The 25,355-nt window shown below is 32.1% G+C and overlaps 2 protein-coding genes across 2 annotated transcripts; both read left to right on the top strand.

The window, feature by feature from the left end:
* The first annotated feature begins 793 nt into the window (after positions 1–793).
* LOC145607117 (uncharacterized) lies at positions 794–4,392 on the top strand. The gene is made up of 3 exons (XM_081662878.1): positions 794–1,142; positions 1,293–3,877; positions 3,937–4,392. Exons 1-3 carry the CDS (start codon positions 794–796, stop codon positions 4,390–4,392), a joined length of 3,390 nt encoding a protein of 1,129 aa, XP_081519004.1.
* Positions 4,393–7,610: 3,218 nt separating this feature from the next.
* On the top strand, positions 7,611–24,951 carry LOC145607118 (O-fucosyltransferase 19-like). Its single transcript, XM_081662879.1, has 8 exons — positions 7,611–7,700; positions 8,502–8,574; positions 8,682–8,752; positions 11,440–11,528; positions 17,752–17,884; positions 23,571–23,803; positions 24,178–24,654; positions 24,756–24,951. Exons 1-8 carry the CDS (start codon positions 7,611–7,613, stop codon positions 24,949–24,951), a joined length of 1,362 nt encoding a protein of 453 aa, XP_081519005.1.
* The last annotated feature ends 404 nt before the right edge of the window (positions 24,952–25,355 follow it).

Here is a 25,355-nt window from a genome sequence, read left to right on the forward strand (position 1 = left end):
ATGTTAATGAGGAAAATCAGATCGAAGAAAATAGCCTAGAAGCGCAGCCAATTCAGCCTTTGCAAAATCTCCATCAAATTGATCGTATGGAGGTTGTTTTTACTAGATCTAAGGAGACTGATTCACAGTTGCCTTTGGAAACTATGTCGGATAGCGCTATCTTATTCACAAAATGGGGTGAGAGAGATAGAAGAGGAAGGAGGGTTAGAAATAGGCGTTTAAAGAAAGGGAAAGATAAGAGGAGATTTAAGCAGGATAAATGCCCTCTCAAGAGAAAGGCCATTTCAGATCTTGACTTCGTCTCTGTTCAATTTATAGAAGAGACTGATGATGATGCTGACTCCCACATGATCAGAAAAAACAAAAAAGGAAAGGGCCTAATTGAAGAGGATGCTCCTGCTGGATCGTCTTCTGCTAAGCTTGGGCTTGGGCCAGGTCTATCTCTCTCTTTTGATGCTTGCCTTACTATTTCTTATGCTGGTGATGGGCTTGCGGTGGTTGACCCAAATCAACCGCCTCTAGCTCAGTGATTGGACTTTTATGGAATTGTCGGGGCATTAAAGGCCCAACAACCCCGATAATTCCTAAGCTTAAAAGACTAGTTGGGTCTTTTGGACCGGATTTTATATTTCTTACGGAAACTAAATGTAGCTCGGTCTTAGTTTTTAATCGCTTAAGAAGTCTAGGTTTCAATAATTTTAAAGGTGTCGATGCTAGAGGTCTAAGTGGGGGTCTTTGGTTAGGATGGAAAGACAAATCACTTTTTGATGTAATTTTCTCTTGTGTCAACTTCATGGTTGTAAACGTCAATGATATTATTAATGGAAATTGGAGGTTGATTTTGGTTTATGGGGAACCTTGCACGTTGCTTAGAGGCGAGGTTTGGAATTGTCTTAACCATTGGGTTAGTCCTTCTTTTGATTTGCCTATTGTGATAGTAGGAGATTTTAATCAAGTGGATTCCCAACTTGATAAAACAGGACATCATGCTTCTCTTATTAGGGGAGTAAATATTTTAAATGAACGGAAAGACAATAACAACCTGCATGATATTAACTTTCAAGGTCCTAGATTTACTTGGATTAATGGCAGGGAGGAGGAGGATTTGGTTCTTGAAAGATTGGATAAAGGCTACGCAAACAGTAAGTGGCTTACCCTTTTCCCTCACTCGATCATCAATCATCAACCAATCCAAATCTAAGATCACGCTCCGATCATTTTTCAAACTCACCCTACTAATTCAAGGAAAAAAAGAAATTACAAATTAGAAAGGTGGAACCTAAATTATGAAGATTGTATTGAGGTAGCACGTGGAAATTGGAATAAATCACAAAGTGGTTCACCTATGCATAAATTGGCTCGGAAAAATCAGCAAGCTGAACTGGGAATTAAGAGGTGGAGTTTGGATAAAAGATGTGAATGGAATGGGCAGTGGGATAAGTTCGAAAAGGACATGCTTGAAGCTCAGCTGCTCCTTGAAAGTGATGGAGAGACAGGAGACTTTCATAGAATTAGCAAACAATTGGAAGAATATTCGAGAAATTTAGCTACCTATTGGCGACAACGTGCAAAATTAAATTGGGATTATGCGGGTGATACGTGCTCGAGGTATTTCTGTAACTTTGTGAAAGGGAGGAAGGCTAGGAATAGATTGGAAGCAATTAAAGACGATGAAGGTAACTGGATGACAGAGGAAAAAGATATTGCTGATATTGCAATAGGTTATTTCAAAAATATCTATGACTACAACCTTAACCCTCCACTTCAGAAAAGAGATGATGAAATTGAGTTAGGGGTGAGGGGTATTTCTGCTTCGCTCACCGAGGATCAAAAGGACATGCTGTCAAGACCATATACAAGAAGGGAGGTAAAGAATGCCCTTTTCTCAATGAAACCATGGAAAGCACCGGGGCCGGATGGGATTCCTGCTGGGTTTTACCAGAAGAATTGGTTGTGGATTCAAGAAGATGTAATTACTGCTGTGCAATCGGCTCTAAGTTCAGGTAATCTCTTGAGGGAGCTTAATTTCACTCATATTGCTTTAATTCCTAAATGTGACAACCCGAGCTCAATGGATAAAATGAGACCGATAGGGCTATGCAATGTGAGCTATAAAATCATTTCTAAGTGCATCACGAACAGATTAAGGAGGGTCATTTGTGATTTGGTGAGTTGCTTTCAAAATGCTTTTATCCCCAGAAGAGCTATCTCAGACAATATCCTTCTTGCTCATGAATTACTTGAAAATATAAGGAAAACAAAGAGAGGGGTTAGAGGCAAAATTGCTATTAAGACGGATATGAGTAAAGCATACGATAGAATAAAGTGGGATTTTTTGGAAAGGGTTCTTCGCGCCTTTGGTTTTCCTAGCTTGATGGTGAAAACAATAATGAACTGTGTATGCTCAGTGTCCTTCTTTGTAATTATAAATGGTAGTACTCAAAAGGCCTTCAAACCAAGATGTGGACTTCGTCAAGGTGATCCATTATCGCCATATTTATTTATCTTGTGTATGGAAGCTCTCTCTGGTTTAATTAGGCGTGAGGAAAGCTCTGGTAACATTGTGGGTTTGAGTGTTGGGCAAAGGGCACCTAAAATTAGCCATCTTTTTTTCGCTGATGACTCGGTTTTCTTTATTCAAGGGAAAGAAAAAAGTGTGTCTACTTTGAAAAGAGTGCTGAGTGACTACTGTAAGGCTTCGGGTCAAATTATTAATCAAGCTAAATCAGTGTTGCTTGCCAGTCCGAATTCGAAGGAGCAGGACATTATAAATTTTAGCAGCTCCCTGGGCATAGGTAGAAGTCACAATTTTGGAGTGTATCTTGGGATTCCTGCTGATTTTGGTTCTACAAAGAGAGAAATTTTTGGCTTCATGGTGGATAAGGTGAAAGAACGACTTAATGCGTGGAACTCTATTTTTCTCTCATCTGCAGGAAGGCTCACACTCATCAAATCTGTGCTGTCAAGCTTAGAGACTTATGTTCTATCTGTTTTTAAGTGCCCTATGGGAATCCTCAAGAAGATCAATAGCATTATAGCCAAGTTTTGGTGGTTGGGAAACAAGGATTGTAAGGGAGTCTATTGGAAGAGCTGGAAACACTTGACAGCTCCAAAAAAGGAAGGAGGATTGGGAATTCTTGATGCTAGATTTTTTAATCAAGCATTACTGGCAAAGCAGGGTTGGAGAATCATCAAGAAAACTGATACACTGATCAGTAAAGTGTTCTGTGCTAAGTATGGCATTGATGAGAAATCTCTTTTTGATAACATGTGGTATAATAGGAACTCAGGGTCCTGGGGTTGGACGGGGATAAAGTGGGGTCTCCATATTCTGAAAAATGGTTGCTCGTGGTCTATAGGGGATGGGTGCACAGCCAAAATTCACCATCCTTGGATCAAGGGAAAGATACCAAACTGGAATAATTACATTGTACCCCCCAATATAAATGTTTCAAACCTGCTTAATAGCTCTGGCAACTGGAATTTTGTGGATTGCAACCTGTATTTTCAAGAGAGCACAGTTGAAGATATCATTCATAACTGTCACATTCAGCCTGGAGTTGCAGACTTGTTAGTCTGGAATTATGATAGAAAAGGAGTTTACTCTGTTAAGAGTGGTTATGATTTTATTTTCAAGGGAGGTCAACAGCAAAACCAACAGAATAGGGTGGAGACAAGGGCTTGGAAAAGGTTTTGGAAGGTGCCAAGCACCCCAAAACAACAGATTCTACTTTGGAAGATTACTAAAGGAGCTCTATCTGTTGGTAGTGAGAGACAGAAAAGAGGATTGGGCTCAGATCATCACTACAAGCTATGCTATGCTGACTTAGTCACAGACTCCAAATGCTGGAAACTCTTGAGCACCTGTTTAGGGACTGTATCTTTGCTAGTCATGTCTGGAAGGGGTGTACTTTGGGAATAGATGTTTCCCATCAGGCAAACATTCCAATTGCATATTGGATCTTCAATTGGCAAAGACTGTTATGTGAAAAGAAGAGAGGCCTGGAAGGAAGCTATGCACTGTTTATTGCTGGACTGGAGTGCATTTGGGAGGCAAGGAATAGCTTGGTTTTCAAGAACACAAAGCAAAGTGCCTTGGCTACAATCAAGAAAATGGAATATAGAGTGGCTGCAATTCACAAAAACAACTTGTGTGAGCTTGCTGGGGAGTCTACTACTGCAGCTTCTGGGGAAGATATGCCACCGGGATTTAAAATTACAGGTAGAATGATTGAGCAGCAGACACAAATCACTTCTATTCAGCTTATTGCAGGGAACATGGACTGCAGGACAGCTACCTTGAGACTATGCAAAGTCAGGTGCAGACAGCACAGAAGATGGGATTGGATGCTTGTGTGCAGAGATGGCTACACGCATAGTGGTCTAACTTAGCAGAATGGGATGGATGAGCCTACCCAAATGATGGAAGCACTACTTGAAGGGGTTAACTGGGCTCTGAACATGAAGCAGCTGCACTTGAAGATTACCACTAAGGACAGAAGACTGATGGCTTGGATGCAGGGAGATCTTGCAGGGGCTTTAGATGCTAGAGGAGTCATCAGCAAATTAGAAAGGCTTATGCCTTTATTTCACTGTTTATGTATTACTATATTACCTAGGGGCTGAGCCCTTTTTCTCTGCTGTAAAATAAAAAAATAAAAAATAAAAAATAAAAATTCATTAATTTAATAAAAGTTAAATAGGAGTGGTAGAAGATTTTTTTTTTTTTTAGTTTGCTCCACCCAAGGTCCATCAAAGCTTAGCTCCAACTACATTCGGATCCAACTTGGGTAGCACACCTAAGTTATGGTGGGTGATCGAGTCTCCCAATAAGAGTTTTTAACATTCGATGAGGCTTGAACTCGAGACCTCCCTTAAGCGACATCAAGCTGCTTACCACTTGAACCAACTCTTGTTGGTTGAAAAAAAAAATTACTCGCATGTGAATTGAATAGAGAAATGAATATTATTAATGAAAAATCTTAAAGGGACTTAAAGTTTGGAGATGAATGAGAAAATTGGAGTGTTAAGAGAAGCGGAATTGTAATAGTTTTAATAATAATAATAATAATAATAATAATAATAATAATAATAATAATAATAATAATAATAATAATCATATTAATAATGAAGCGGCTATCTAACTTTTTTTCAGGACGGGTTGTGGCTGATGCGGCTCATCGGAAGCGGGTTATGTATGAAGCTCGTTTTCGGGCGATTGGCTACGGTTTCATTCCCTTCTTTGTTTCCTCGCTTGGGGAATTAGAGAAGGAGGTTGTTACGTTGCTGAATCTAATTTAGAGGTTCTCGACGACGCAGGACATTGGGGCTCGTGCTGCAGCTCATATCTTCACTAGGGTAGGCTTTGCTATAGCTAAAAGAGTGGGGGCCCAGATTGTATCTCATCTTCCCACTAATTAATTGTAGGTTGTATGAATTTTGTTTTTGAGATGATGATGATGATGATGATGATGATAATAATAATAATAATAATAGTAATAATAATAATAATAATAATAATAATAATAATAATAATAATAATAGTCTGCGAAAAATAATCCCACCTTTGGGATATTTTTATACAATCCAATCCCACTTTAATAGCTTATTCGCTCCTAATGGTCCCAACCGGTAATGTAACTTGTTATAATAAGTTACCGGATACGTGTCGGCCTGTGATTGGTATAAAATAAAAATTTATAAAGTTTAAATTTTTTAAGAAAAGGAAAAATAAAAAATTATGAATAATTGAAAAAACCACCACCATCCACCAGCCCCAGACCCAGCCACCCATTCCCGCTAGCATCACTGCCGGAGTCCCCTGCCCCACATCGCCGACCGCCCAGATTGCCTCCCCCAATGATGACGCCCCCCTCCCCCTCCCTCGAACCACCAACGTGTCTTCCACGTGTCACGAAAACAAACCATCCCCAACCCTCGAAAACCCTTTCTCTACCCCGATCCCAGCTCCCTTCCCCTTCCCGATTCCGGCGGCCCTCCCCTTCACCCGTCCGATACCGACCTCCCTCCCCTTTCCCCGATCTGTTGGTTGCTCTGATCTATATTGCGACCTCCCTCCCCTTTCCTCGATTTGATGGTTGCAACCCCAGCCAGCCACGGTTGACCGCCGAATTGCAAGCTCTAATCTGATGGGTTTCCCCGATCTAATGGGTTACTCCGATCGGTATTGCGATGGCGAGGATCGATGGTGGGAGGGGTGGTTGGCTGCTGCCTTTTTTTTTAATTCAATTTTTTAATTAAAATTTTAGACAAATTGAATAGTGTCACGTGTACTTTAAACCCCCCCCCCCCCCCCCACCCCCCCCAAAAAAAAAAAAAATTTACCATTTTAACAGGTGACTAGTCACTTGAGACCATTATTAGGGGAGGATAAGGTATAAATGTGGGATTATTTAAAAATATCCTAAAGGTGGGATTATTTTTCGCGGATGCCCCAAAGGTGGGATTATTCTCGTCAATTTTTCCTCAAGATTATTCTAAAGAACTTTCAAATATAAAATTTTATGATTCTAATGATGAGATATAACATTCATTATTATAAATTAGTTTTCTGTATTAAATTAAATCTTATGATTCTAATGATAAGATATTACATTCATTGTTACTCGTATTGAATTGTTGTCAATTAATTGTATTTAAATTCTGGTAGTGCTTACTTGGCTTGACTCGGTTCAGCTAGGCTCATATTAAGTAGAACATATGTAGAATACATGTAACTAGGTGTATGTTCAAATTTACAGGTTTATATATATATATATATATATATATATATATGTATATATATATATATATATATATATATATATATATATTAGGTGTGCCCATTCATAAAAAGTTTCAAGTTTAAGGCTCATCTCTATAACCAATAGCTAATTTCAGTTGATGGACAAATATAATATTTTGATCTATTCTCAAAAGTTAAGATCTACAAATTTTTTTGATACACTAACTAATTTTTTTTAACTTTTTTTTTTTTTGAATATTTGAATTGATAAAGAGTAAGAATAAAGCATTTAGAGTAGTTATCGGCTTCAATATCGCATCTTCATGTTTGAAAGTAACAACATCACAAATAGAGTAACAATCTCAAAGAAAGGGACATGAGAATGAAAAGACTAATGTTATTAGATGACACCATTTGTTTATTGGATCCAATTAATAAACTAACTTTTTTTTTTTTTTTTTCGCAATCTCTCTTATAAGCAAACCTTATTTTATATCACTTTCTTTTATATTTTTCATTGTAATTATTTAATAGTATCTATAAAATAATTTAAAGCAAAATGAAAACGCCAATGAAGAAAGATATTTTGGAGTCACGAACAAGATCGCGAGGTCACATAGAGAACAACCATGAATATTGGCATCAAGATAATATCACTCAAGAAAATGGATTGTGGAAGGAGGTAATTACAAAAAATAAACAACTAAGTTTTCTTTGGAAATGTAACCCCCAAAGAAATAATCTTGGAGGTTGGTTGTTCAAGGTTTTAGGGTTATTATTTATAATTACAATGTCATCAAAGATCTATCTTCTCAATAGTTTTCCCGAGTTACATATAAGAGAGAAAAACTTTTTGTTGCCTCTAATGGTGATAAATGAAACACAAAGAGCTAGTTTTGATGACCAACAACCCATTTTCAGAAATTCAAATACACATATTGCATCAAATCTTCAGGTAAGATTCTTTTACATCAACAATAATGTTTTCTACTTTAGATACTCAAAGAAAATGTTGATTGAATTTTTAATATCATTCTTTATTTTTGTCTATTTGATACTTAATTTGTTTGGAAATATATGAATTGTCGAGATGCACACTTGTGCCAATAAGAATAAGAGACCCGCATGCCATTGACATTTCAATTTATTTCCTTCGTTTCATATTATTTGCAACGATTTGACAACAATTAGAGAGAAAAAATGTCTAATTGTTGCAAAGTATATGAAACAGAGGTAATAATATAATAGTGGACATTAAGGACTATCATATAAGATGAGATTAAAAAAAAAAACATTAATCCCTTACTACTCTTAACAATCAATACATCTATCGTATTATCTAGGGGAAATTACTAAAATTTATTATTTATTTATTTTTTGATGGACATTTCCAATATTTAATTGATATATATATACATAATTTTATATATATATTAATGATAAACTTGTAGATAATAGCATATATATTATTCATACCTTATAACTTGAATTTTTATGCAAAGCATTAGATTTCAAAATTACGACATTTTGTTTTAAAAACACGATATTTGGTTTTAAAAGTACTACATTTTCTCTTAATGTTCAACATTTATCTTCTTCCCCTTGGCCCCCCTTAATGAATTTACCAAAATGCCTTTAAATATTCAGCAAAATTACCAAAATATCGCCATACATTTGCTTGTATATAATAGTCATATACCTACCTAAGCACCTTCCTTATAGACTCATCAATGAATATTTTGTTTCAATAAACCAGACTCAGGAAATTTGGAGACAACCTATTCATGGCAATTATTATAAATGCAGCCAACGTACAAAGAAGGAAATACGTATGTCAATCATATTGCCATAATATATAGTTCAATGATCATAGTATAAGATTTCCCTTTTCATGTATCAAGTAATATATGTTACTTCAAAATATATTTTTTTTCAGGAACAAATAATGCAACAGATGGATACATTATAATTACAGCCAACGGAGGATTAAATCAAATGAGAGCAGGGGTACTACATTGATCTTATTCTTCCCATTGAATAGCTAACGCAAGGACCTTTTAATTTGGTATCATTGTCAACTTTTGATTTTTGTTTTTTAGATTATAAAAGTCATATAATACAAGTTGTATTTTGAACTTATAAAACTTATTCATATATATACTAAACACTAGATGATTCCCGAGCCATGCCCGGTTTTTAAAATTATTAGAAATTAAAATATGAAGGTTTCCAAAAAAATGTAACTCAAAGCTCAATCAAAATAATAAATAATGAAGTTTTCAAATAAATTAATGATCATTCTGAAATCAAGGATAAAGTAGAGATTAGGAGGGAAAATTCCCTCCAAAATTCTTTACTTTATAAATCTCAAGAAAAGTTATCTTTTTTAGTTAAACAATACGGAGTATAATTTAATTACTATTGTCTATCAAATAGGATAATTTTTATTATTTTTATGTAAAAATGTGGCTTTATCTGTTGATGTATCTCAAGAAAAGATAATTTTCTTACTTAAACCATATAATATTTTAATGATAGTAATTTATAATGTGACTTTATCGGTTTATGTTAGTTAAGTGGCAATATTAAATCTTATAATACTAAAATAAAATATAATGAATCACTGATTGTGTCCGTTATTAAGTTCTAAACCAAGAAAAAAAATTCTAATTATTTGTTAAAATAATATAAATCCTAATGTAAAAGATAATATAATAGATAATTTTGTTTTTTTTTTCATTATTTAAATCTTAAATTACTATTTTTTGTTTTCGATTCTCAAATTTCATTTGTTAATTTTTTCTTAAATGGAGACTGAAAATTTAAATTCTAAATTAATATATAAAATTTTATGTTTTTTCTAAATTTAAAGTACTGATAAATTATTAGCATTGAATATGATAAATTTTGTTAATATAATATATTTTATTTGTTAATAGAATAAATGATAAATGATAAGCGCATACTTTTTCTTATTTGCAAGATAAAAAGAAAGGATTATTTTTTATTTTAATGATATATTAGTTTTTTTAGCTAATCCAAAATTGAATTTTTATTTTATTTTTATTTTTATTTTTATTTTTTTACTATATTTTTTATAGAACGTAGTTTATATTTTTTTATTAGATTATTTTTAATTTATATTTTTTATATCACTTTTTTTTAAGGAATATCACTTTTCTTATTACATTATTATTTTATCTAATCTAAAATTGAAAATTTTTTATAGTAATTGAACATGATTTTTATTACAATTTTACTTTTTTAACTTGAAATTATCTTTCTTATATAAATTTAATTTTATTATTACCATCATTATTGTATTTTATAACTTTTCAAATATGATAATTGAACATTTTATTTCTCACAATTTTTAACTTGAATGTAGTTTATGTTTATTATCTTTCAATCTTTCTTTTTTTTTTTTTTGATAAAACTTAAATTTTTTTGTTATAAGTATATACGAAGTATTATTTAATTGATAATTTAAATTCTAATATCAAAATATAACTTATTCATGAGTTCTTTTTAAATTATTTAATCCTATGTTTTAAAAAAAAAAATTATTTAAATCCTTATATCTAAAGTTGATTTTTAGTTTTCTCCAAAAAAAAAAATAACAAAAGATGATTTTAATTTTTTTTTAAAAAAGATAGTTTTCAAAAATAAATCACTATTCATTTATTTATACCAATGTGGCAAAATTCTTAAATCTCATTCGTCAGTTTTACTTAGATGGCAAGTGAATTTTAAAATCTAAAATAAAATAAAAATCTAATTTTTAATTGGTCGAAATAAGACCTTTGCTTATGTGGCGCGCCAAATGCTCCCAAAAAATGTCTGCTATATATATTTAATATTAGATTAATCGAATATTTAGATAAAACCATTAATTTTACAAGATAATTTTTATATCCCATGATTTTATATATAAAAAATCACACAAAAAATAATTTTTGTAATTACACATTTAATCATTAAGTATTCTAAATAAACACAATGTAAACAATAATCACAAATATACATTTAAACATGAATTTTAAAAATTAAGCTAAAAAATAACCCATTCATTGATGACCTAATAAAACTGACACAAAATTCATTTGATGTTGTTTTGTATTGATATCAAATTTTGTTGATGGAGTATGATGCGTCAATTTATAGTGATAAATATCACAAATTTTGATTTAATTATAATTAAAGAATAATTTTTATTTACTATCACAAACACCATCAAAATTTATCTTATAATGGTAGATATAAATCCTATATCTAAATATGATTTTTTTTAAAAAGATAATAATTAGTTTATTAAATAAATTAAATCCTAAAAAATCATTATTCGTTGTTTTTACCTACGTGGCAAAATTCTTAAATCTCATTCGTCGCTTTTGTTTAGGTGGCAAGTGAATTTTTTATTCAAAAATAAAATAGAAATCTAATTTTTAATTGGTCGAAAATATACCTTTGCGTATGTGGCGCTCCGAATGCTCTCCAAAAATGCCTACTTTATTTATATATATTAGATTTTGAAAATTGAAAGCAAAAAAGTGAGTATTTTTTCTAGTTTCCAAGTTTTCGTTTGTAGTTTCAAAAAGGCAGTATTGAAAAAAGGAAACGATATCAAATGTGCATTGTTAATTATTATGAAATGAAAACTATAATTTGATGTGGATTTTGTTTTGGATTAACAGATCAGTGACATGATAGTGGTAGCCCACCTCATGAATGCAACTTTAGTGAGACCCAAACTTGATCACAACTCATATTGGAAAGATGAAAGGTAAATGTTCTAAAATTTAGTATTAATATATTAGACAACATTAATATCTTATATTTCTGTCAATTTTTATTACTCCCTCCGTCCCTAAATTACATTCCTCCTTTCTATTTTTAGTATTCCAAAATTACATTCCTCATTTCTATCTTTGGTAAGTTTTTTTTAGTAAATCAACTTTTTTTTTTTTTTTTTTTATATTTAATGCTTTCTCACTCATAATCCTTGTGCCAAATTGCAATGAATATAATTGGTTAAAAAATTTCAATTAGAAGCATGTCATTGGTCCTTTTTTTTTTTGCAAAGGATTGATGACATGTCATGAGTAATAACTATTCTATCTTTGTACTTCCCATTGCATTATCTAATTGTTGTTATTTGTCTTATTCTTCTCTTCTTAATTCCCGTGTAAATTTCCAAAGAGAAATGTAATTTAGGGACGGAGGGAGTACCTAAATTTTAATAAAAAAACATCCACTTTGAATTTTTATTTAATTCTAACCCAAACATTGTAAATTGTTATCAACTCAATGTAAAAGTGTGAGTTCATATAACTAACTGTTTTAATTAATTAATATTATTTGTATGACACATTTCTTCAAAATAAGACATTAATTAAAAAAAATCCTTTAAACCAACCATTTCTAATTTCTAAGGAAAAGCCTCATCCTCTCTACCAATTTTTCCCAAATAGAATGTGGAAACACTAAAATTGAAAAGAGAACAATTTTTCCAAAAATGACCTCTAAATCATCAACAGGTTTGAAGAAGATTCGCTGAATGTAATTTGTTGTGAACATGGTTTTCTATTTATTCTATAAACTGAAAAAAAATAATAATATATAAAATACATAGACAAGAACCAAGAAGCAAAAAGTTTGGAATATTGGATGGTTCTATCGATTATGGAAGATTAAACTTACGAAAAACTGTGATAACAAATATTCCGTTGACTTTTTTCTCATTTTTTTTTTTGCCTTCTTATTAAATATGTATTTCTATTTTCATTTATATGCATTATATACACTTTTGCACATACTTTAAAATAAATATAAAGAAGAGAGAGTAAAAGAAAACGATTTATCAATCTAATTACTTACTGCAACTCTTAACTTATCCTTATTCTTATCCTTATAGCAAACTATTACACTAGTCCAGGAGAGTTGTTGTTGAAGTTAAAATTATGGATTGATGACTTGAGGTAATTAGTTGGGTTTTATGTTTTATGTTGTCTAATTAAGGGTGGTATGGTAATCTTTTAAGAAAACACTAGATTAGTCTCGTGCGATGCACAATTGAAACAAATAAATTTTTTTCTTAACATTTGTTTATTTTTCATGCCAAAATTTTTTAAAAAAATCCCGAAATAAATAATGCATCAAATATTAAAAATAAAATTTAGAATTCATTTAAAAATTGAGTAATAAAAGGGCTACGTGAGGAAGGAAAATTAAATTATTATTAGATGGATAAACTATTTTTGAAATTTGACACTAATAATAAAATAGCTAATCAGAATTTTAATTAAATCAAATAAAATATCATGATGACATCATTTATAGTTTTGGAGGAAAATTTTTTAATGACAACCTGACATGTGTCTAGTTTTAGGAAAGGATGATGTAAGCGGTTGCTACTTTAATATTAGTTATAGATTTCCACATTAAGTCGTTTTTCAACTCTAATATTGTGTCATTTCTTTTTTAGAAAAGTGTTGCACAAAAAAGAAAATAGAGAATGTATATATATTTTCTCCTTTATTTTTTGTTATGTTATTTCTCTTTTTTTCAATATATAGTATTTAAACATTTACTATACAGATCCAATTAACCAATAATTGGTGTTGTTCTAGCAAATATTTTCATAGAAATATTGATTTAGAAAAATTTAAAAATAAAAGAGACCATAAATCTATATCAATACTATATACTAAAGTAATCACCAGGAATATTTTAGAATACACGTGTCACGTTTACATTAAAAAATTTCCCTCCAAAAAGTTTTCAATTTTTTTTTAATTATTTTCCTTAGTAAATAAAAAGATAATTGATGAAAAAAATAAAATAAAATAAACAACCTTTTTCAAAAAAAATAAAAATATATAGCCTAAATAATAGAACAATTACAACAAATTTAAATAAAAAAATATTAAAATTATGCACAATCTATAAACGAATACAAACTTATAATAATATCTAAATATAGTTCTATTCCTGTGAATATCCGAGCGTTGCTCGGGCAAAGAACTTGTTATATACTAAAGTAATCATAAGAGGTATCCTAAAAGGACACGTGTCATCACATCCACAACAAAAAAAATTCTGCCAAAAACTTTTAGTGTTTTCCCTAATAAATAACATGATAAAAAAAAGTTAATGAATATAAGTTTACAATAATTTATAAAATTAATAAATTCAAATTTTGAAAAAAATGTTATATAAGTCATTTCATTTAAACTAACTTTGTTTTAATTGACTATATATATTATTATTTACAAAGTCCTATTAATCAAAATCTATTCATTGCATGGGGCAAATACGTAAAGGGATTTTTTTAAAATTAGGGATTTTTTTAAAAATAATATCTTAGTTTGAAGAACTGTGTCATACGAATAAATAAATAAATTATTACACTAGATAAAAAGATTAAAAGAAAATAATGAAAAGGTTTAAAACTATCTAAATAAAATTTAACAATTTCAATAAAAGCAAATAACTCTATTGTAATGTTTTCCTTCCTAAAAAAGACAATAAATAAAGGGTAATGCTATATGTAGCCCTAAGGGCTATATATAAGCATTAAATATACTCTTGAAAATTGTATAAAATTAGGAATTCATGACAAAAACACGCGTAAATTAGTGTAATTAGTGTTTATATTTTCATGATTTCTTAACTTTTTACGATTTTTAAGTGTAAATTTAATGCTTATAAGTTGTTTAACATAAATTGTAATTAATGGATTTAGTTTAGATTATTTATAGATGGGATATGTGAGAGTGAGAAAAGTTAGTCGACCATGCATGGTGGGTATGTATATATAATCTAATAATGGTGATCCCCTTCATTTATGGTAAATTAATTGTTTCAAAACAGTCAAAAGTGAGAAAGTGTGTCATTTATTTTGAAATAAAAGGACTACTTTCTATTCATTTACTCTCTTTATCCCTGTTTGCGTTATTTGGCTTTTTCACGGTCTCTGAATTACGTATAAAACGCTACATATTTCAAAATTTATTTATACAAAAAAATAAAAATAAATATGATTTCTAAAAGTAGACAATGAAAGACCCCACAAATTAGTGACAAATTATGATTAAAAATTTTAAAATTTAATTTACAAAATTACTACGTGGTAACTTTTAGGGCTAAAGGAAGTGTGTGTGTGTGTGGGGTTATGTTGTATTTCAAGAGATAGGAGAAAGGATTGGATACCCATATTCCGGGCCTGTATGATGGCATGTTTCATGAATTGCACCAAAACCAAAACAATGGACCCTAGAAAGAAAATATAGAGAGTGATACAGAAAAGGAGATATAAAGAATTATTATTCAATAAATCTAAGTTGCAACTATTTCGCAAACTAAAAAATTATAGTTAAAAAGAATGAGGAAGTATTATAATTCTATTACATTACAATGTTTCCTCTTTCCTTCTTCCTTGTTCTTTTTCAAATCTATTATCCCCCTTACATATTATTTCACTTCTTTGTTTATTCCCTACTTTGTGGTCTCGTTTAATATCCTCGACTTCTATCTAATATCTCTCTCTTCATCTTTCTATTTGTCTCGTTTAAAATTTTGATATTCCAATTAATGCAAACGCGGATTTAATACATCAATGATTTTTTCATCTTCCATAACATGATGCGAATCTTGTTAGATTTGTATAAATTTTTGTTTTCAAGACTTTTATAATTTTTGTAATACACAGTTTGAAATAATATTTTATTTATAGTATTTTGTTGGAAACCATGCGAAATAAAAACAAGACAAAAAACTGCGTATAAGAGAAAATAAATCTCAATATATTACCTATACTTATATTCGTATTTAAGACCTTTCAACAAGTTTATCGAAAGGATTTAAATTATATATTCGTATTTAAGACCTTTCAACAAGTTTATCTAAAGGATTTAAATTAGAGAAATTAAAGATAGAGGTTAATGAATTGAGAAATTACAGGGTAGCATATTCTATCAGGGTCGCAAATCTATATAAAAGTAAGAATGTCAAATTATTACTATTCGATACAACCCTCTAATCTATCAATTCTCAACTTTTTTCAGCTCCCTTTGTATTTTGATACTCATAATAATTTCTAATAACTTTTATCATTATTATGATTTGCAAATTTGTTATATGTCACATATAACCATGAATAAATTTTGCTTTCATAAAAGATAATGTTGGATGATTTTTTCTAGAGAGAATGAGAAAAGCTAAGATAATTAAGGCAAAGAATGAGGCGAAACTAAAGCCAATAAACACAAATCATAGAGTAGATAATAAATTTTTAATAAAATAATTACATAAGGTATGGCTAATTAACCAAAGTAATCTTAATTATGGTGTTGAAAGTAAATTAAATACATTAAGGACAATTTTTTCTAGAATGACTTAATAGAATGGAATACTTTGTGTAGCACATTAATTAGGTTTTAAGTATGAGCTTAAAGATATTATCATATGTATAAATAAAATATTTATAATACTGATCGACGCCAATGCCTAGTTAATAAATTTACATTTAATGTTTAATTTTGATGCAATCTTTGAGCTCCATAAATAATCAAACCATTACTAAATTATGAATAATTTAACAAATAATATGAGGAAAAATTGTCAAAAATAATACAAACTTTGAGCGGTCCGCAAAAAACAAGTCAATCTTTTAATTAAATCTAAATACTACAAACTTTGTGGCGTGTTCATCTTAAATAAGTTGTGACTTGTTTAATGGGTTATACGGGTCAGGTGTCATCATTTTATTGGTTTGACAATTTAATTTTTTTTTTTTTTACATATTTTAAAATTTATTTAATGTTTTTAATCATCTAAAGATTTAAATAATATTAATTATTGTTATGAAAAAAACCACCCATTATTATTATTAGTAAAATTCCTATGTTTTTAAAAAACATAATTATTATTATTATTACTATTATTATTATTATTATTATTACAATTATTATTATTATTTGTTTAAAATGAAAAAAACCTTTTAAAAAAAAAATCACCCACCACCACAGCCTAGCCTAGCCCAACCACCACCCCTTCCCCATCGCCAGTCGCCGCCCAAACTCCAACCATCCCCATCGCGCCGATCGTCCGACCGACCAACCCAACCGGCCAGCCCCACCTCCTTTTCTTGATTCGACTTATCTCCCCTTCCCTAGCCCGATCCGACCTTCTCCCCCCCTAACCGAAACCTCGATCCCCCTCTCCTTCCTCCATCGTAAGCCGACGTGACCCAAACTCGATATTCCATAATCGAGACCACCCAAAATTGTTAGGGTTTAGGTTTCGGGTTTGGGTTGGGGGTTTTGGGATCCGGTGAGGGGGAGAGGGAAGGGAAAAGGATCGGAAGGGGTGGGGTTGGTCGACCGCCGGCACGAGGGGTAGTAAGGTTGTTTGTTGGTGGCAGCCGGGGGAAGAGGGTGGTTGGGCTGTTGGAGAGGGTGGGAAGGGTGGTGGTGGCTTTTATTTTTAAAAATATGATAATATTAATGATAAAAAAATACCGTAAAAAATAATAATAATAATAATAATAATAATAATAATAATAATAATAATAATAATAATAATAATAATAATAATAGTAATAATAATAATAATAATAATAGTAAATAATAATAATAATAATAATAATAATCATAATAATAATAATAAGATTCAGTTAATATTTTAAAAAAATTAAATAATAGTAACACGATTTATTAATTATTTAGTTAGGATTTATTTAATATTTAACTAAGAGTTATATAAAAAATTGATTATGCTGAAAGTTTTGATTATTAGTAAATTATATATTGTTAAATGATTTTATAATAATAAAAATTAAAAAAAGTTAACCGCTCATTTAAGTTGTAGATAAATTATCTTGTTTAAAGCGAACACCCCACATAATTTGTATTATTTAGAATTAATCAAAAGATTGACTTGTTTTTAGCAGACGGCTCAAAGTTTGTATTATTTTTGACAATTTTTCCTATTTATTATCTTTTTAGTGAATTTAATGATATATTTAATTGGGAGCGGTTCGTTGAAGTCCTGAAACCTGACATAATGATAGTTGAAGACATTCCGCGTGAGTTTCAGAGAAGAAAATTCCTAGTTAAGGCTGCAGTATCTTGGTCAAAGGTATGGAAATATATTTGTTTCATTTAAATGTAAATTTTTTTGTATGCAAGGGTGTGTAACACCCTGCGCATGTTTTATATGAACTTTGCCTCGTCCGCCGAAATTAATCCCAACTTTTGTTTATTATCTATCACTCCCAACTTTAGGTGGTATTAATGTCTATTGCACCCAACAGGTCATCCAACCTGATGTAGCAGGTTACCTAGACACGTGTCAACACGTGATAGGTCCAAAAAAAAAGAAATTAAAAAAATAAACTACTAAACCCAGCCTTTACCCTATCCCGGTAAACACCACACCCCTCCCCCACCACACCGGAAAATCAGCCCCTTCCCCGAAAACCCCTCCCCTACTACCAGAATCTGCCGCCCAGCCACCCCTTCCCTTGCCCCACCCCCGATAACACCCCTCCCCAGCCCAAATAACCCCTCCCCAGCCCCCGAAAACCTCCGCCCAGCCACCCCTTGCCTTCCCCCACCCCCGAAAACCCCTCCCCCACCCTCGAAAACCCCTCCCCATTAGCGCGACCACCCTCGAAAACCCCTCCTCCCCCTCGAAAACCCCTCCCCAGCAGCGCGGCCACCCTTGAAAACCCCTCCCCAGCAGCGCGGCTACCCTCTAAAACTCCTCCCCAGCAGCGTGACCACCCTCGAAAACCCCTCCCCAGCAGCGGGGCGATATTCAGCCACGAAATTGGCCAGAAACGGCCGATTTAGGCTATTCAGCCCCAACATCAGCCATTTGTGGCCAATATCGGCCATCGGTTGTGGTGGTGTGGTGTGCGTCGGTGGTGTTCGTGTGGTGGGAAGCTATTGGGTTGGCTTTCAGTTTTTTTTTTTTTTTACATTTTTCTTTTTTTTTTATCTTATTTATTTTTCTCAACCAATTACAAATTGACACGAGTGCGAAAAAAAATTCACAAATGTTTACCTGAATTACCGGTTGCAAGTCATTTGGGTGCAACAAAGATTAATACCCCCTAAAGTTCGGATTAATTTGGGCGGACGAGGCAAAGTTCAGATTAATGGGAGCAATTTTTCGTTTATTATTTTTTTTAATAATCTAAAAATTGAACTCCCTCTCCTCAATAACATTATTCATGGTGATTATGTACCTATTTTTCCATGTGTAATTGGTAACTAAAAATGTAATTAGTTTACTATACACTCACTAAGACTAATTGTACAATAGAAATTAAAAGCTCATATCACACTACTTTTAAATGTAAATCAATATGTTTTTTTCTCCAAATACCTCAGAGCTCTTTACAAATATCACCAAATGCCTTCGTCGTTTTAAGAATTCACCAAATACCTTTTATATTTTCAAAAATATCATTAATGACTAACGACTGTTCGCTTTATTAGTCATTAATATTAATTATGACATGTTTCATAATTTGTGGATTCTTTTTAAAAATTGTAATAATAATTTAATAATTGAAATTTATTATAAAAAATCATTTGATTTTTTAATTACCATTAGATTCCTTGGCCACCAAACCCTCTCCCCTGCTGACCACCAATAACACCCCCCATTATCGACCCTTTTATGTCTCTCCTCTCCCACCGCCAACAATCCCCTAATATCTCTCCCTCTCTATCTCGCATTGCTAACTAACATGTCGACCCACTACTCCATTGTTGACCAAATTCTCCTTCCTTGACTTTGACTCTGACCCTGACCCTGATCCCTTCTTCCCCAGCCTCCATGAAGCCAATCTCTTTCTCTCTATTCCCTTCCCTAATTGTCGGCCAAATACCTAACCCCATTCTTCTTTCCTTGATTCCTCCCTAACTGTCGGCCAAACATCCTGCACCTTTCTCTCTCCTCCTCCGTGACTATTGATGGCCTCCACCGACCCCTTTCTTTCTCTTTCCCTCCTGCACTACCCTTTTATCTCTCTCCTTCCATACTCACTGGATTTTTTGGTAGGGGTGGGATAGTGGGTGGGCGGGCAAGGAGAGAGAACAATAAAAACATAAACAAGAAATGGGTTAGAGGTTGATTAGTGGGTTAACTAGGGATTAATTAAGGGTTAAGGAGTTAGTTAAGGATGAATGGCTAACGAAGATAAAATCCATTACTCATTAAAGATACTTATGAAAAAGTAAGGGGTATTTTGTGAATTTTTAAAACAACGAGGATTATAAAATAACCAGTTTAGCGATGGCTTGGTACCGATGCTGTAAGGAATATTTCAAGCACTATGATCCCAAGTTTGAACCCCACTGTGATCATACACTAAAGTATGGTGGCGTTCCAAAGGGAAGAAAGCTAGAGCAAAAGAGTCGCCAACAAGTTTTAGGAACTTGTAAACCAATCACGAGGTGAAGGTTACACCCCTTAAACGATCCAAGAGATCGTCAACTCCATAAGGTCTTGAACCAAATAGGGTTCAGGGATGAGGGTACGAATCCAATCTACAAAAGAAAGGACCCGCCCTATAAAATAGGCCTCTACTTTGTTCTACTCGTATTCATGTGCGCTTTCTGACTAACATGCAAACATTATATTAACCCTAAACCTGTTTAACTATGTTGGTTGAATATTAATGCACAAATAAAACTATTATTGGCGATCACTTGAATTAAAATCATATTAGCCTAAACAAAATCATCAATTATCTTATTAAGCTTGATTTCAAAAACAAATTCCCTTTAAACAAGCATAAAAGGCGTGATCAAGTAATAACAATATAAATCAAGCAACATAATAATAAGCAACATAATAATAATCAAAATCATGTTAATAATAAAGCTTAATAATAGCAAGATCCTCCTAGGCATGATACTAACAAGATTAATAACAAATCCTAGCATGTCACTAAACAATAAAAATCAAAGCTTTAAACCTAACATGGTACTAACATGCTATTAAAAAGAATAAAGGCACCCTAAACATGATACTAGAAAGAATTAAATAACATCCTAACATGATACTAGGAATTAAACATTAATAAACATGCTTTCTACATTGTGAGAATAATAGGGAGTAAGCTAATCTACTTACTTTGAAGCCTCGTACCTCTTTCTAATAACAAAATACACAGGTTAGTAAACTTCAATGAAAATAATAAAGAATTAAAGGAATTAAATTAAAATCAAATTAAATAAAGTTTTGACTAGATTTTGACCAAACCCTCAGAAAATATTAAACCTTGCACGTCCAGGGCGAAGGCAACTTCGAACTTGACTAGGTGTTTCAAGATCTTGTGTATGCGGAATTGTGTTTGATAAAAGACTAGTTTAGAAAAAGAGAGAAAGAAAGCATATATTGCTCAAGAGAGAGAATAGAGAAGAATTGGGTGATTGTTGATGAGAGTTGGTTGTTGATGAGAGTTGATGAATGAAAACGGAGTTTCGGGACCCTATTTATAAGGTAAATAGTCCAGAAATTAACAGAATTTGATAAGGAATAAAACTACACGTTGTCGCCAGAAATTCACTCTGTCGCGAGGCGACAGTGTCTGTCGCCAAGCGACAGACTTGTCGTTTGGCGACAGTCTAACTTAGACGCGTTTTTCCACGCGGAATCCGATCTTTAATCAACTTGATCTACGGAATCCGTATAGAAGATAAAACGTATTTTCAAAAATAATAATATAATAATAATATAATAATATTTTATTCCAAATAAAAATCCATCTTAAAATAATTATTAAATCTAATAATATTAGAATTGAAAGGAACCTTCTAGAAACTTCTAGAAAGTTATAATTAATCCTAATAATTTTAGGAATAATAATTAACATTGGGCTTTCCTCTAGATCATTGGGCCGTATGTAAATAATTAACCGGGCCCAGTTTAGCATTTTGACCATAACTTCCTCAATATTTATCGGAATTGAGCTTATAATATATCGTTGGAAAGTTCTTTTCAAGCCCCATCCAACTACACTATTATTGGAGCTTAATTACAGACCAAACTAAACTGGATTGGCTATTTTTAATAAATAGAGTTATTTTCAAAAACAGAGAGAAGAGAATTTTAAATAAAACTAAACCGCAACACTTGACTTTTTCACACTTTCACCTCATTCGATTATGGTTGACGCGAAAGGCATTCATCACTGGGTTTGGTTTTGGGGAGACACAAATGGGTGTCTACAGACGCCCAATATAAACTGTTAGAAAATTTAAAATTACAATGGTTTTAACGGCCGTTGAAATTTTCGATGAGTATAAAATTGTAACGATGGTCTAAGCTGTTGGTACTTTACCAATGATCATTAAAACTATTTGCAATTAAGTATAGTATTGACGATCTTTTTTTGAAAAAAGTGTTGACGAATTTAAATTGTTGATAGTTTATGAAATATATTTTAAATAATTTTTTATTTTAATAGAAATATGGACATGTACCGCCATCGTTAAAAAAAATTAGCTTAAAAGTCTAATAACCTTCTAAGCTATGGCCCTATGGGTAATATTTTTAAAATAAAACCCTAGCCCACTAACTCCTTAATCCTCGACTGAGTTTCCTCCCTCCTCCCTTTCTCGTTTCCTCTTATATCATTCTCTGTCTTATTTTCCTTTCATTCACTTAGTGAACCAAGCAAACAAGCACCACACTTTATGGTCGATTTTTGAAGTTTTTACGAGCAAACGACTTATGTAGCATCTTCTAAAATAACTTCATGTTTGTAGCCAAATTCAAACATGAAAATTCATATGTATAACTCTAATTAATAATTAAAGTTATAAAATGAGTATTTTCTCTTGAATTTTATTTTTCATGTTTTGCGTTTATATGATAAAATTTGTGAATTTTTGATGTTGGTTTTTGGGCAATGGTGTAGTGATGGTTGTTGGGTGGATGGTTTTGATTTTGAGGGTATTGAATTCCCTTTTTCTAGTTTTTTTTGTTTGTTTTTTTTCTCTTGGTTTGGGTGGTAGGTTTTGTGGTGGCGATGGTGCAACATAATGGTGGTTTAAGTGAAAATACAACGATGTAAAAGGGTGTAGGTTTTTTGGGGTTTGGGTGGTTGGTTGTTGTGGTGGTGGGTGGTGTAGACAAAATTGGTTCCACGAGAGAAGGTGTTGCGTGGTGGGGCCGTGGGGATGTAGTGGGGTGAGGGAATTGAAGCTGCGAGGTGCACGATGCAGTAGGGGGGTGGGGAAGGTTGTGTGATGGAGGATTACAAAGGGAGGGGTAAAGAAAAAAAATATGGGGCATTGGTTGCAAGGGGGTGCAGCTCATGTTGTTATTTATTATTATTATTGGCATTTTGGGATTACGAACGGCCAGACCATCAGTATTTTTCGATGGTTAGGTAAAACCATCGCTAATTAGTCTATTGACAACCAAATCCGTTGGCGATATCAATATTTCAAACTAACGGATTTTCGATGACTCTTTACTGATGGCTAGCCTTCGGTAACCAAATTACCAACGATTTTTTGGTTATTACTTATGCTTTTGGCCATCAGTATTTAGATGAGTTCTTGTAATGCAAGAGCATTTTGAAAAATTTTCAAAAACTTTTTGGTGAAAACACTATTAATAATTATACGACAGTAATGGATAATGATATACCTATCAAGATACATTGAAAAAACCAATAATTGATTTAAGTAGACTTTTTAAATCAATCTTAAAGTAGTTTGTAAAGGTATTTATCATATTCGAGTTAGAAGAAAGAAAGAGGAAAGTGTTATGAATCAATTTTCTAATTTTTTTCAAGGCTAATTACTACAAATGGGAGATGTCAAGATTACTCAAGAAATATAAGGTGATTAATTTTAGCCAAACCAATTCACGTCTTGCTAATAATGGCCTTTCGGGATCAATCCAAAGATTGCGATGTCGAGCCATGTTTGAGTCTCTTCAGTACGCTGATGAAATTAAATTCCTCGCAAACAAATTTATAAAGACTCTTCGAAGAAACAATAATCCTTATATCGCACTGCACCTGAGGTATGCCAGTTCCTTTTATCTGTTTCTCAATTATTTTACTTGTTACTTAATCTCTTGATTTATTTAAGTCTTGATAAATATAATACTGAAAGAAATATATATACATATTAGACATATGATGATGTTTATTTAAAACATTACACTAAAGATGTTGATGACAATAAAATTGAAGATATCTAAGCTTTGTTGATAATGATATTAATATTCCTAACATTTCCTTTTGAAATTAATATCATAATAAACATCACATTAAAGAAGTTAGATTCATGTTTTTTATCTTTATTTTATTTTTTTATTCTTGATTTAAATTACATAGTACAACAAAGATATTACAAAATCTATCACTAAAGTTGTGTTGTAACAATTGAAGTTAGGTATGAAAAAGACATGCTTGCTTTCACAGCTTGCACGCACAATTTAACTTCTAAGGAGGCTAGAGAGCTTACAAGTTTGAGGCGTCACACAACACATTGGAAAGAAAAACATATCGATGGTGAAAACATGAGACTTCAAGGAGCATGTCCTATGACACCAAGAGAGGTTGCTATCTTCTTAGAATCTTTAGGATTTCCAAACAACACTGTAATTTATATAGTAGCAGGTGAGATATATGGTCATAATGGACTTGAACCTTTACGAGCAAAGTACCCAAACTTGTATGATCACACGAGCTTATCCATTGAAGATGAAGTGACATCTTTTAAAGATCATAGTAATAAACTTGCTGCTATAGACTATATGGTTGCTGTTGAAAGTGACATATTCATTTATACTTATGATGGACATATGGCTAAGGCAGTGAAGGGTCACAGGATGTATGAAGGATTTCGGAATACTATTAGCCCTGACATGTAAGTCATTTCCACTAACATTTTTCATATGAGTATGGTAATACATCCTATATATATATTATATATGTATTTAATTATTAATTAATTTATTTATTTTGCAGAAAGAGATTTGTGAAGCTTGTTGATCAATTGGATAAAAAAGATATATCTTGGGAAGATTTTTCTTCAGAAGTAAAGCGCATACAAAAAGGAAGGATAGGCTCTCCCATATATAGAAGAGTTGGGCCTAACCCAAGGGAAGAAGAGAATTTCTATGCAAATCCGTATCCAGGATGTATATGTGAAAAGACTAGATGATGTTAGATTACAAAAGTATTAGAGGAGTCAAAATGGTTTTAAATTATAATGAAAAAACAATTAATTAAACTTACAAATTTCTGTTGATTCGATGCATTCTTTTCAAGAAAAAAATTGGCTCATGAATACATAGATCTTCAAGTTTTATAGAAACTGTATTACGTCTTTGTAGACACCCATTTGTGTCTCCCCAAAACCAAACCCGGTGATGAATAACCTTTCACGTCGAACCATAATCGAATGAGGTGAAAATGTGAAAAGTTAAGTGTTGCGGTTTATTTTCATTTAAATTCTCTTTTCTCTGTTTTTTAAAACAACCTTATTTTATTAAAAATAGCCAATACAGTTTAGTTTGGTACGTAATAAGGGTCCAATAATAGTGTAGTTGGATGGGGCTCGCAAAG

Source organism: Chenopodium album, chromosome 23, assembly GCF_948465745.1.
Source record: "Chenopodium album chromosome 23, dcCheAlbu1.1, whole genome shotgun sequence".
NCBI lineage: Eukaryota > Viridiplantae > Streptophyta > Magnoliopsida > Caryophyllales > Amaranthaceae > Chenopodium > Chenopodium album.